At 38.1% G+C, this 14,621-nt stretch overlaps 1 protein-coding gene across 5 annotated transcripts in view; it reads left to right on the top strand.

Annotated features, from left to right (window-relative positions):
• The window catches only part of LOC132036189 (rRNA biogenesis protein RRP5), a 45,823-nt gene that overhangs the window by 16,792 nt on the left and 14,410 nt on the right, over positions 1–14,621 (top strand). For 3 of the 5 annotated variants that reach the window (XM_059426476.1, XM_059426458.1, XM_059426491.1), the window contains exons 6-17: positions 98–216; positions 331–453; positions 554–625; positions 3,071–3,163; positions 4,272–4,385; positions 4,470–4,592; positions 5,104–5,289; positions 5,367–5,441; positions 8,388–8,524; positions 9,138–9,272; positions 10,000–10,145; positions 10,278–10,343. In XM_059426476.1, coding sequence (XP_059282459.1) covers positions 98–216; positions 331–453; positions 554–625; positions 3,071–3,163; positions 4,272–4,385; positions 4,470–4,592; positions 5,104–5,289; positions 5,367–5,441; positions 8,388–8,524; positions 9,138–9,272; positions 10,000–10,145; positions 10,278–10,343 — 1,389 coding nt within the window. The remainder of the gene's footprint in view (positions 1–97; positions 217–330; positions 454–553; positions 626–3,070; positions 3,164–4,271; positions 4,386–4,469; positions 4,593–5,103; positions 5,290–5,366; positions 5,442–8,387; positions 8,525–9,137; positions 9,273–9,999; positions 10,146–10,277; positions 10,344–14,621) is intronic. The other 2 variants (XM_059426484.1, XM_059426467.1) reach the window with 1 other exon arrangement.

The raw sequence follows: 14,621 nt of genomic DNA, 5'->3' as shown, positions 1-14,621 counted from the left end.
GTTTTTCAAGATAAGTGCTGTTTTATAATGTACCTAACTTCTTATCTGCTTTGTTATATTGAACCTAATTTCTTATCTGGTTATATCCCTTTTGCAGAAAATGTGGAAGTTAAGATTAGAAGCGGGCAGCTGGTACAAGGGGTCGTTAAAAGTATTGATAGAACACGTAAAGTTGTTTATTTGAGTTCTGATCCTGATGCTGTCTCTAAATGTGTGGTATGTTTTTGGAATTCATTCTACGGTTTTGATTGTTGTTAACTTTTGCATATTGTTTCTTTTTGCCTCATGATGTGTTCATGTATAACATACAAAAAATTTACTTCTGTACAGACCAAGGATCTTAAGGGTATCTCAATTGATCTTCTCGTTCCAGGCATGATGGTTAATGCTAGTGTGCGTTCAATACTTGAAAATGGAATTATGTTATCATTCCTCACGTACTTTACCGGAACAGTAAGTTTGCTGTGTTTCACTCCTGTTCACTGGAGTTTAGCATTTTCTAGATTCATGGTTTCTACTTTCTATCTACTTATTTTACTTTCTGCTGCTACAGGCTGACATGTTCAATCTGCAGCAAACTTTCCCCTCTTCCAATTGGAAAGTTGATTATCCACAAAATAAAAAGGTAATAACTTCTCACTTGTCTGTTTAATAAAGGCGAAGCTGAAAAGGATTTTAGAACAATGCTTCGAATGAGCAGGTCAAATAAATTTATGCAAGTTGGTCTAAAAATTCATTGTGGATCATGAATGAAAGACTTGCTACGCCAATATATTCTTTCTTCCTTTTATAAAGAACGAGCTTGTGATTTCTAAATTTATAAAGAACGAGCTTGTGATTTCTAAAGTACAAACCTCTTCTCTTTGGAAGACGATATCCATTGAAAATCAAGGCATTTACTTGGTGCCTAGCACATGATGGTATTAACCTATGATTTTCAATATTGCTAACTTTTAGATGACCGTACAAATTCATAAGCTGTATGTGTAGGAAGAGCGATGAAAATTATTCTCATGTGTGTTTGCATAGCAATGAAAATCAAGGTATTTACTTTGGTGCTTGGTACCTGAGAGGTTTAACACCAATGGTTTGCGACCATTAAGAAGACCTTACATATCCATAAGTTGTGATTGTAGCATAATGTGTAGGAAGAGCAGCGAAAGTCATTCTCATTTGCTTTGCGTTTGTGCTTTTGGATGGTTTATGTTTTTATTGTTTGAGGGAACTTTTGTTGCTCCATCATCAAACACCGAGATGTTTTCTTTTAATGAGAAATTTTATTGGTACCATATGGAGGACCTGAGTCCTCTCAAACAAGAAGTGACTAAGATGAGTTAAACAATTAATGTTCTAGAAGTTGAGAGGATCAAGTTGCCCAATTGTGTTGTTTATCAGTTAATTTCACCATTAACCATTGCTTCTGTTCACAGCGTGTAAGAAAATCACTATCCCAGACCAAATACGATGGTGTCTAGAAAGTCCTAGCAGTTCTCTCAAGCCAAATACACCATGAGGCCACAAAATGTAAGTTGGGAAGGTTACGCCCCATTTTCTGGAGGAGCACGTGACCATTACCCAATGTGTTTAACCTTCATCGAACGAACCAACAAAACGTGTCTACCCAAAATCATGAACATGCATACAAAATTTTATAAAAATCTTCATATTTTTATTAAGAGAAACAACCTCTTGGAGAAATGCGTTGGTTAAAATAGACCGGCTTGCCCGGACCCCGCGCATAGCGGGAGCTTGGTGCACTAGGCTACCCTTTTTTATGGATCAATAGCCTAACCATAAATTTGAAAATCATATGTACGACCCGTGGCCTCAAAACATGGTGCGAAAATCATATATAAATGTAACATAAAAGTCTCATGTACTACCTTCCACAGTGTGAGTCCATACACACCTCAGGGCTACTTTAATCACGTCATTTGGGTTGTAATTAGCCCGAATTAAATATTAAATTGTACGGGGCTTTACAAGGAAAAATTGTAAGTTGATGGTAGAGCAAGAAAATTTCACCAGTTATTCGGAAGCCTCTTCTGCAAGTTGAAGCAAATTTTCGGTGTCGGAAGAGGTGATTATGGGTCTACATTAGGCAAATATCAGGAAAAATTTAACTCAGTCTGTGCACCTGTAACAAGTCATCTGTTTTCAGTCTATTTAAAACCAAGCATCATACATATACCTTCATTTGGAGGAGTATTAGATTTTCAGTTTAAAGTCCAAAGGAAAAGGAGAGTGAGTCTGAGATTGCACCGAGTAATGGTTTGCAGATTCCATTTTGTCCACATCCTTGTATCAGGTCAAAGCAAGGTTGAAACAGATAAGTTTTTAAAGTAAAATAATTAGATCATCTACCGCTCTATCACCTAAAACGTGAAAATATGGAACTCTCGCACAAAATTGCCTCCCTCTGATGAATTAAAATTTCCTAATGAGGAATTAGTAGATAAAGGAGTATTTCCCATCCACCTATCCCCCAGAATTAAGTGCAAAGTGCATAATTTATAGTTAGCAAGAGAAAAGGAGAAAGCATACACCCGAGATTCATTTCAGGGACTTAAACAGTGGTTTTAGCTCCTACTTTAGCAACCCAACCGTTTGCAGCCCATAGTTGCTTTTGATTACAGTTGATGCGTTTTTAACCGTTGACTATTGAGTTTAGTCGCAGCAAAAATGTCAGATCACCGAGATGCTTACTGTGTAGTGTGGTGTTTCTGTCAGATCTTATAGAGCACTATATAGGATAAAGTATTTTCTTATCCTCCGTATGGTGCAAGGCAATCAACCTGATATACACTTGATTGATCTTTAGTGAGGTTGTGGAGCTCTATGTTCTTAATTGATAATGATAAACTTCAGCCATCTTTGTGCTCTTCTTCCCTTGAAGTGAATTTTTTTGGGGTAAAAAACACAAATGAGTTGCCAAATATGTTTATCCTGGGCTGTGTATCTAAAAAAAGTTAGGGTTTATATTGAGTTTTCTTGCTATGCTTTTAATTTTTTCCAGTTAAGTGGTCCTCTCTTCTTTAATTTCAATGAGCACTTTATTTTCTTGGTATAGGTTAATGCTCGGATACTATTTATTGATCCCTCAACTAGAGCTGTTGGTTTGACATTGAATCCTCACCTGGTTCACAACAAGGCTCCTCCTACCGTAAGTTCATAAAGATCCTAAATATCCTTCTTTGTCTACTCTAAAATATTGCAAGCTGCAGGTTTGTTGTTTGCAAATAGAGAATTTTCTAATGAAGCTGTTCGTTTTGTTACTTGCACTTGTTTGATTCATAGAAGTGCCTTTGCTTAGTTGAAACATGCAATGAGGGAAAAAAGATTTTGGATTATAGGAGGTGAATATGGCCCTGAGAGCTGATGGAGAGAAAAGATTGTTTTAGTCAATCTTAAGGAAGACACAGACCCTCTGGACCTTTTGCAATTCGTGGGACGGTTGCAGGAAAAATCATTGTTTATTCTATGGATGAATCTTGCTAAGGTGTTTGATTGTCTACTGTGGATGTTATAGGTCCCGATTCAATGTTTATTGTAAGATCTTGCGAGGTGCTTTTTTGGGTAAGGCATTGCAGCTGGGTCTGTTCCAGGTCCTTCAGAGATGTCAGACTTGACTCTAATTGTTGGGCCCATTTCTCTGTTTTTGCTTTTTGTGCATTTTGGTCTGATCCGGCACATACATATCGCATCCTTAGTCTGTGCCCCTCAAAATGATTAATGAGATGATGAGAAACTGTTCTTTGATCTTAAGGGCATGAGAAAGAAGATGGAATGGACTGCTTCTATTGGCTGCTTAGAGCCTTTACCCGTTGAACAAAGAGGAAGTTAAACTTCTCTTGTCTTTTGTTGTTGACTTTTCAAGTTTCTTCTGAGATGCGCCAAGTACAGTTTTACTTTTAGTGTTTAAGATGGAAGCTAAGAGGTCATTACCCGCATACAGTGAAAGCACAGTTCAAAAACCAGCAAGTAATTTACTAATATCCGTGGAAAATACATCTACTAATATCCACAAATTAGAGGATTCTCCACAAATCAAGGTTTTCTGTTGTTTTAACTTATGAGCCGATGATATGCAAGTTGTATGGGAGTAAACTTTTATCTATTTAGTTAGTCCTATTGAAACACTAAGTTTTGGCTACAGTTCTTCTATTGTATTGCGAACTAAGAATGGTTGCATGCATTGCATTGTATCAACTTCATGTTTATATATTAATCATTTCATATTATAAATTAAACTGAGCTTTTCTGTTATGCAGCTTATCAAGGTTGGAGATATTTTTGATCAATCAAAAGTGATCAGGATTGATAGGGGTTTGGGTCTTTTGCTGGAAATTCCCTCTTCTCCAGTTCCAACTCCAGCATATGTTAATGTAAGAATATTCCTGGATTTCGTAGTCTTTGGATGCCTTTGAACTCATCTTTAAATTTCAGTATTAAATCGGCAAGTTTTGTAGGTATCGGATGTTGCCGATAAGGAAGTGAAAAAGCTGGAGAAAAATTTCAAGGAAGGGAAACTTGTTCGCGCCAGGGTTCTTGGGTTTAGGCATCTAGAAGGACTTGCTACTGGGGTTTTGAAGGTCACACTTATTTATTGTTGGAAATTATTTTTTTGGTCAAAGTCAACTTTAGATGCTGGACTGGTGTTTATTCAGTGCAAGATGTGATAGAGTCAAGTCCGATATACTTGTATGTGGATACCTTAGTTGAAGAACTCTGTCAAGAAATTACTATTTTGGTTCTTGCACTTGGAACTGGGGCATAACGCAAATTGAAAACTTTACCTTCCTCTTGATTTCTGTCTTGCCCTCTGTTTTCTGCTTGATCTTGATAAGCTTTATGCATTGCTGTGTCAAAGCTGATTAAAAACACCGTACTTTATTTTTACATATCGATTTTTGGAAAAGCTGAAGGAGCTACTTTTCTTTTTCCTTTTTTATAAAAGAGGGGAGCGGGGGAGGTTTGAGTAGGGTATATGGATGTTGCATCATTTTGTTTCTTGTTATTGAACTCTCAAAGTATGTCTAAGCATGCGTTCTCCTTAATTTTCTCTGCAATCCTAACACTTATCTTTTCTTTGTTTACGAACAGACCAGTGCATTTGAAGGGTCAGTTTTCACTCACTCAGATGTCCGACCTGGGATGGTGGTAAAAGCTAAAGTCATTGCAGTAGACAGCTTTGGTGCCATAGTACAATTTTCTAGTGGTGTGAAAGCACTTTGTCCTCTTCGTCATATGTCAGAATTTGAAATCGTAAAACCCAGGAAAAAATTCCAGGTAATCCAGAATAATATACAGGTGTTATTTTCATCTCTTTGGTTTGACCTGTAGAGAGTTGTTGATATCTTTTGCAGGTTGGAGCAGAATTAGTCTTTCGTATTCTTGGTTGCAAGTCAAAGAGAATCACTGTTACACACAAGAAGACACTAGTATGGCTCTTTTCATTAACTTGACTTGTAAAGAGTACTTGAACTTATTTTTCCCCTTTTAGCTTTTTTGTTTTTGTTTTTGTTTTTATCTTGTATATTCTATTGATAAGTTTCTTAGCTCAAGCCCTCTTATCTATATTGCATCTTTTTTCGGTTTAACTTTTTTGTCTACTGATATGTTTCGAGATTGAGCCTCTTATCTGTATTGTTTTAGTATGATGCTGTTAGTGATATAGAGGGAAAAATGTTTTTACTTAGTTATCCTAAATGGAAACAAAGCTTTGGCATTACACCTTTCCATTCTTTTCCTACTCGTGTTGTATCTGTCCTATCCTCTCAAACATGTTATTCAGGTACTAGTCCTCTTAAAAAAGATTATCCGCAAGAGAATAAAAATCTGAAGAAATTCTTTATATTGATAACAATCAAAATGCAATAACAAGAAATTGCAGGGAAACATTAAAAAACAAGATATGAGTATGAGGATAACTCAAGAAATTAATTTGGAACAGAATTAGCAGAAAGGAACTATAATCTAACAATTAGACTAGCATTTAATTATTAAAATTAATACAAGGGAGAACAGATTGAACTCGTACATGGCAATATGGCATCGATACAAGGAGGAGAGGTTCAATTAAGGATATCCAAGTGAATGCCCTTAACACTCACAAAGGAGTATAATCCTTTTATTCATCCATAAACTTACTTTAAAATGAAGATCTAATGAACTATTTATACCTAGGTCTTAATTAGGACTACAGTGAGTAAATAACCCTATGCCCTAGAATAAGTTTAATTGTCTTGAGCCTTGTTGTCTTCCTTGTAAATAGCCATTTTAGCACATTTGAATTTTAAAGTCTTCCTTCCGTGCATATCCACGACACTTTAAGGTCTTGATGGATGAAAAGTGTGGTTCCAACTCCATGATAGCCATTTTGGTTGCTGTCGTTCCTTCCTTTAAAAGAATTTGTCCTTGGATATAAACCTTGCAAAACATGGATATATTAATAGAAATCCAACAAGACTCACTGAAGTGTACGACCAGGATATATCAAATAGAAGTCCATGCATCCGGTGCAACCAATGATCTTTAATAATGCAATCAATGATCTCTAATGCATTCATCCTTAAGTTGATATATCTAGGAAAATTCTCACTTCTTCCCAAAAAATACTTCTATGGTAAATCCAAGAGTCATGAAATTCAAGAAAGACCAATTCTCCAAGATAAGTGAGACACACCTGGCATGAAAAAAGAACAACATGCATGAAGTGACTCGATTAAATCAACATGCTTGAGAAATAAAACTTGCACATCACAATTAAGTTGCTCCAAAATATCCTTGTCAAATGAAATAAATGGAACACTTTTATGATATAGTCAAGTATCTTAATATTCAATAAATATCATATTTCCAAATAAAGTAACAAATATTTGACTAGCGAATGTACTACAAATAAAGGGTAAATGAAGGAAACCAATATTTTTTGGAAATGAAACTTGTATGATCATGTTGGTTCTAATATCTATAAGAGGATAAAACAAGAAATTAGACTGGGGAGAACAAAAATTTGAAGAAAGTCTCACAATTAGACTAGCATTTAATTATCAGAATTAATCCATGTGAGAAGAAATTGAACTTATACAATCCATTTCGGATCAAAAAAGAAAAAAAGAATGAACTCATACATGGAATCTAAGAGTAGTACAGTTAAGGAGATACAAATCCTCCAATTCATCCATAAACTTCCTTTAAAATGAAGACCAATGAACTATTTATACGTAGGTCTTAATTAGGACTACAATGACTAAAATAACCCTAGGCCCCTAAAATAAGCTTAGTTGTCTCGAGTCTTGTTGTCTTCCTATTTCCTTGTAAATACCCATTTAAACACATTTGAATTTTAAAGTCTTCCTTCCATGCACCTCCATGACACTTTAAGTTGTTGATGGATGAAAAGTTAGTTCCAAATCCATCGTAGCCAGTTTGGGTGCTATCATATGTCCACATACATAAGGGTTTCACAGTTTGAGTGGAAAGGAAAAACTTGCCCATTTACAGTGCCTATTAAGTTTATTCTAGTAAAGCAATCAAAGTTTATTCCTAATTTTGTCTTGTCTACTGCCATTATGTTTTAGTAAATATTTTCTCTTTTGCATCTACAATTTATACATTACACTTCGTCTCTGGATTGTCTAAGATGGTTGCATTTTGCATCTTAATTTTCTTTACACTAAAATTGCAATTAAATTACAGTTAACTTTGACAAAGATACAGTAAATTTGAAACGAAAAATAAAACTGCTGGAATTTCATGACATTTTCTTTGTGCATTAATATGGATTGTTTTCCTTCCAAAGTTTGTTGTAGTGTGATCACTGTTTTAGTTGTTTCTTATACCAAGAAACATGTAATGCCAAGTGACACTAGTATTATTATTCTTTTGCCATTTTGACGACTATCATGTTTTTACAATCTTGTTGTTCAAAAGGAATTTTTAATGGTTTTAGCGTTTTGAAAGACGATGTCAGTGAATATTGGTATTGGGTGTATTGCGTAAGATATGGTGAAGTCGGTTAGTGGTGCATCCTACCCATCTTTAGGCTGAACTCATTGTTGGCTTGTAAAAATTGCATTAGGTTGCAGTTAGACAAAAGAAGCCTTAGGTTGTGTTGAAATCTTCTGTGAAGCCCATTTTGAGTCTGCACTTATCCTGTAAAAACCATCCATCTGTCTCCTGTACTGCAAAATCCAGTTACCTGTTTATCTGTTCTATCACTTGCTACTTATCCATTCTATTGTTGCAGCCTTATAATGAATTGGCATTTAAGAAAATTACTCGTAACTATTTGTATTCTTTCATACCTTCTCAAAAAATTATTTGTTTGTGATTCTCTCATCATTTGGACGTCTCTAACAAATTGTTCCTGGGGTCTTTTCTAGGTTAAATCAAAACTTGAAATTCTTGGTTCTTATACTGATGCTACTGAAGGACTAACAACACATGGATGGATAACGAAGATTGAAAACCACGGTTGCTTTGTCCGCTTTTACAACGGAGTACAAGGATTTGCCCCTAGGTTAGTCCCTTGCAATTCACTTGTCAAACTAAATGCTAGCACCTGCCACTATATCTATATTTTTTTATTTTCTAATGTGTGGTAATACAATGATATTTCGCTTTTAATCTGATTATGTTTCTGTAAATGATGTAGTACTTCAATTCTGTACTGTTCTTTCATCCATTAATCATGATTACGTTTCTGAGAGGCTTAAGTTTGTATTACCTATATGTGCCAAAGATATTTGTTCTCTTCTGGGTTATGAATTTGTTTTACCTTTGTGTCATCTCTGCTTGCATATTAATAATTTCTTTCAAATATCTGCACTAGGATCTCTTGTGTGGATGTTAATTTAAAGGAAAATTTGATTAATTCCTTCTTTGCATTCTGACAAAATGAAGTAAGACTAAATATAAATAAAATGAATTGGACGAGCAAATTTTTTTTAGGATCAGGGTAAAGGCTACATGTGATTTGAGATTTGTCAGTATATTTCACTCTGTATGTATTATATACACGCAAAAAAAAATCAAGGTTATGGTACTTTCTCTACCCTACTTATATGTCAATTTATATTTATGTGATGTCTGCGACGTCTTATTGGCACTGACACGTCCATATATGTATCCAGATCTGAACTTGGACTAGATCCGGGGTGTGAAATAAGTTCCATGTATCACATTGAACAAGTAGTGAAATGTAGAGTTACCAGTTCTAATCCGGCTTCACGTCGTATTAACCTCAGTTTCACGACAACACCCTCAAGGTTTGTTTCTTTTTTGTCTTGGATGGTATAGCGATTGCTTTAATGAGGATGTAAAAAGAATTCATTTCTAATTTGCTCTTGAACTTTCTTTTATAAACCAGTGACTCTAGTCTGTGAAATATTTTTTCTTATTCCTTTAATGAGCTTATGTTAGATAAACATGTCTCTGTAGGAATCCGTTTTTCTGTTTTCTTGATTTTATCTTTTCAGTTTCGAGTGGTATGAAGGAAATGGTTGAATATCTTTCATTTTTTTTCATCAAGTAGTTAAATATCTTTCATTATGAGATAAACAACTTTTCATACACTTAAATGTATGGACTCCTTGTGAAAACTGTTTGTTCATATCTTGTTAGAATGTCAGCAATCTCCTTTAATTAATGGGCTTTATATGACAGTGTTGTTCCTATTGTTATTGTACCATCTGTAAATTTTGTGGATCATGAATATATAGATATCTTGAACTTAATATAGTTGGAAGCTCTTTTGCTTTCTTGATGGTGGTTCGGTGGAGTTGGTGTCTGTTGAATCCTTGAAATCTTTAGACTGGAATATTTACTTGCTTTCTTCAAGAAGCATTTTATTGCCACGTTGATCTATAATATGTATCCTTGCCCTTCACGCATGTGGCTTTTTTTTTTTTTTTTTTTTTTTTTGAGATTTTGTTTCTGCATTGCATTTTTTGGTTAAATATATGATTCCTCCATTTATTTGAATGTTAATGCTAGGGTATTCAGCAATGAACTGGTCAAACCAGGAATTGTTGTTTCTGGAGTGGTTGAGCGAGTAACTCCTCATGGAATTGTCCTAGATGTTACTGCTCAGGGTCATTTTAAGGGCTCAATCTCACCCCAACATTTGGCTGATCACAGTGGTGAATAATTACTCATTGCATCCTTTCTTTTTCTTCAATTGCTTTTACAGTTTTGAGATTTCCCATCATTATTTCCTTGTGTACTATCTGTATCAATTAGGCAGTTAATATTGTTATTTTTACCGCTTGCAGGCCATGCTGAGTTGATGAAGTCCGCCTTGAGGCCTGGGTATGAATTTGATCAGCTTTTGGTTCTTGGTACTTTCTCTATCCTACATCCAGCTGTATTCGGTGATCTCTTTAGTTAATATCTGCTCATTTTTGACCATTCTTTTCCATAACTCACCTTTCAGTTGTCCAGTAATTTTGTAATGTATTTGTTGGACACACATAGCTAATAGTTTTACTGATAAGAGGCCAAAGTGGTAGTTCTAACTACTACTACAACAACAACACATATCCACTGAAATCCCACAATGTGGGGTTTGGGGAGGGTAAAGTGTATGCAGACCTTACTCCTACCTTGAAAGGTAGGGACGCTGTTTCTGAAAGACCCTCGGCTCAAGAGAAAGCATGGCAAACAAAAAGGTCAGATAAGGACAAGCAATTCAAAGCAGTATGAAAATGAAAATAACGAAACCGAAAAAGTCATGATAAAAATCTAAAATAGTCTGGAAAAAAAGCAGGAGCTACCACAGATAAACAAGATAATCGAAGTACAAGAAACAACAGATAGCAAAGATAAATCAAAGGACAAGAAACGATGGAGCAAAATTGCGACTACTATTACAAAAAGGATAAACGGGACTACCTACTAGTCTTCTACCCTAATTTGCATCCTCCATAATCTCCTATCTAAGCTCATGTCCTCGGTAAGTTGGAACTGCGTCATGTCCTATCCAATCACCTCTCCCCAATACTTACCGCTCTACCTCTCCTGAAACTGTTCATAGCCAACCTCTCACACCTCCGCATTGGGGCATCAATGTCTCTCCTCTTTACATGCCCAAACCATCTCAGCCTCGCTTCCCGCCTCTTGTCCTCCACCGAGGCCACTCCCATCTTGTTCCAGATATCTTCATTCCTAATCTTATCTCTCCTAGTATGCCCACACATCCATCGCAACATTCTCATTTCCGCAACTTTCATCTTCTGAACGTGAGAGTTCTTGCTAGCCAACACTCCGCCCCGTACAACAAAGTCAGTCTAACCACCACTTTGTAGAATTTGTCTTTAAGTTTTGGTGGCACCTTCTTATCACACAAAGACTCCGGAAGCGAGCCTCCATTTCATCCACCTTGCATCAATACGGTGTGACATCATCGTCAATATCCCCATTTCCTTGTAAAATAGACCCAAGATTTTAAATGTAAAATAGACCTAAGATTTTAAACTTCCTTTCTTTAGGATGGCCTATGTACCAAGCCTCACTTTCATGTCAGCCTCATGCGGTACGTCACTGAAGTTGCACTCCATGTACTCTGTCTTGGTCCTACTAAACTTGAACCCTTTAGACTCCAGAGTTTGTCTCCAACCCTCCAGCTTCGCGTTAACTCCGCTGCCAGTCTCGTCAATCAAGATTATGTCATCCGCGAATAACATACACCATGGCACCTCACCTTGAATTTGCCAAGTCAATCCATCCTCCACTAAGGCAAATAAAAACGGGCTAAGAGCTGATCCCTGGTGCAACCCTATCACAACTGGGAAGTGATCCGAGTCTCCTCCCACTGTCTTTTCCCTGGTCTTGGCTCCATCATACATGTTCTTGATCGCCCTAATGCACGTCACTGGCACCCTTCTGGCCTCTAAGCATCTCCATAGAACCTCTATTGGCATTTTGTCGTAAGCCTTTTCTAGATCGATGAATACCATGTTTAAGTCCAATTTCCTCTCCCTATACTGCTCTGCTAGTCTCTTTACAAGATGGATGGCTTATGTAGTTGAGCGCCCTGGCATGAATCCGAACTGGTTCTCTGAAATTGACACGCTTCTCCTCGCCCTCATCTCCACCACCCTTTCCCACACTTTCATAGTGTGGCTTAGCAGTTTGATACCTCTATAGTTGTTGCAACTTTGAATGTCGCTCTTGTTCTTGTACAAAAGAATTATTGTACTCAACCTCCATTCTTCGGGCATCCTCGTCGTCTTAAAAATCACATTAAACAACCCAGCAGTTAGCCACTCCAACCCTGCTCTGCCTGCACTCTTCCAAAATTCCCCAGGAATCTCGTCAAGCTCGATCGCTCTTCCCCTGCGCATCCTACGAACAACACCCTTAACCTCCTTAACCATTTAATTGTGACGCCTCTCAGAGTATTCCAATTCTCCCATCACAATGTCTCTGTCCCCTTTTCGTCTCAAGAGCTTGGCGAAAGGGGACCCACCATCTCCGTCTAATGAGAGCTTTCTCCGCCAATATTTTTCCATCCTCATCCTTGGTGCACTTCACTTGATCTAGGTCACGTGCCCTCCTCTCCTTCGCCTTGGCTAGCCTGAACAACTTTTTATCCCCACCTTTGTCCTCCAAAGCCCGTACATGTGCATTCAAAAGTCAAGCTTTTGCCATTAGCCAACCGCCAACTTCGCCTACTTTCTCGCGATCTTATACCTTTCCATATTCGTCCCCTTCTCCTCATTATCCTTGATGTCTATAAACTTTGTATACGCCACCTTCTTTGCTTCCACCTTCCCTTGGACTTCTCCATTCCACCACCGTGCCACAGTGTCCACCACGTCGACCTGTCGAGACCCCCACAACCTCTCTAGCTGCTTCCTTAATGCAACTGGCCATCCTATCCCACATGCTACTCGCATCCCCCCTACTCTTCCAAGCCCCCATAACTATCAACTTCTCTCCCATCTCCTGGCACTAGACAAATTCAAACTCCCTCACTTGATCCTCGGTCGGTCATCCACGACCTTCTTCTTCTTCTTCTTCCTTTTGATCTCCAAATCCATCACCAAGAGCTTATGCTGGGTCATTAGTTTCTCACTCGGAATGACCTTGCAGTCTTTACAAAGACCTTTATCATCTTTTCTAAGGAGCGAAAAATCTATCCGTGTTTGCGACCCACCGAGCTACGAAAAGGTTTCCGAGTGTACTCTCCTTCGGGGAAAACTCGGAGTTGGGTTACCACCAATCCAAAAGCTTTTGCGAAATCCAGAAGTGAGACTCCTCCATCACATCGTCCCCGTAGCCAAAAGCTCCATGCACATCGTCATAACCCCCCGAAAATGACCCGATGTGTCCATTGAAATTTCCTCCTAGGAATAACTTCTTAGTGGGCGGTACACCTCCCACCACTTCGTCCAAATCCTCTCAAAATCGCCTCTTCTCCTCCTCGTCAAAGCTCACTTGCGGCGCGTAAGCACTAATAATGTTCAAAGTGAACCCTCCAAAGAACCAACTTAATCGCCATCATCCTGTCATTGACCCTCCTAACCTCTACCACCTGATCCCTTAGCTCACTATCTCCTAAAATGCCTACCCCATTCCTATACGTCGACTTACCCGAGAATCATAACTTATACCCGTCCACATCCTCAACTTTAGGTCCTACCCATTTAGTCTTTTGGATGCAAGCTATATTAATCCTCCTTTACTTAAGAATCTTAACTACCTCTATGGACTTTCCCGTTAAAGTCCCAAGGTTCCTAGACCCCATTGTCAACCTAGAAGCTCCCTTAACCCACTTACCTCCCCTAAACCTTGCCCCCGTCCCCGACCGAGAACATGACCCTAGTCTACAATCGCTCACTAAATCCACTAAAGCATTAAAAAAAAAAGGCTAATCAAAGTTTTATCCTAAAACAAGCAGGAACTAAAACTAAAGCACAAGTTACCAAGAATCTAGAGGCAAGTCGGACTACTACAACAAGGATGATAGAACTAAAGACAAGAATGTAAAGTGAAGATTTAATAAAGCAAAGCAGCTAAAATTTAACTACAAGGATAAAAGACAAAAAATGAATGCGGACCACCGGAGGTACCAACTCCAGGTAGATAGAACCTGTTCGCCGCAGGAAATCACTGTTTGCCGGAAGTTACTGTTCACCGCCGGAACCTGCCGGAAAGCTTGAGTACCTGTGCAGGACTGACCGGAAACCTACTAGAGAGGGGTTTCTGGTTGCAGAGTGGAAAGAAAAGAAGCGAAAAGAGAAGAGGGGAGAGATCTGGCCGGAATGGGTCGCCGGCGATAAGGAAAGAGGCGATGAACGGCGTACCTCGTCGGAGCAGCGGTGGGTAGTGCTGTCCGTCGGCGAGAGAGGAGATAGCGGAGAGAGAATGATACCTGGTTCATTATCGGGGAAGGGGGGACTGGGGGTGGGAAGTACTGTTCTTACTGTTGAGGTTTGTGGGGGGGGGGGGGGGGAGGTGTCGTTGAGAGCAAAACTTATCTTTACGAAAAATGAAAAGCAAAAGAGGGAAAGGAGACTTCTACGTTTTATAGTCGCGTTCTGCAAAGTCAAGTACCGAATACTATTTAATGAGTATTGCTGTAGATGTTTGTGATGCCCATTATAATACCTTAT

The sequence above is a fragment of the Lycium ferocissimum genome, chromosome 2 (assembly GCF_029784015.1).
Source record: "Lycium ferocissimum isolate CSIRO_LF1 chromosome 2, AGI_CSIRO_Lferr_CH_V1, whole genome shotgun sequence".
In the NCBI taxonomy this organism is placed as follows: domain Eukaryota; kingdom Viridiplantae; phylum Streptophyta; class Magnoliopsida; order Solanales; family Solanaceae; genus Lycium; species Lycium ferocissimum.
This window is presented reverse-complemented; position numbering and strand designations above follow the sequence as displayed.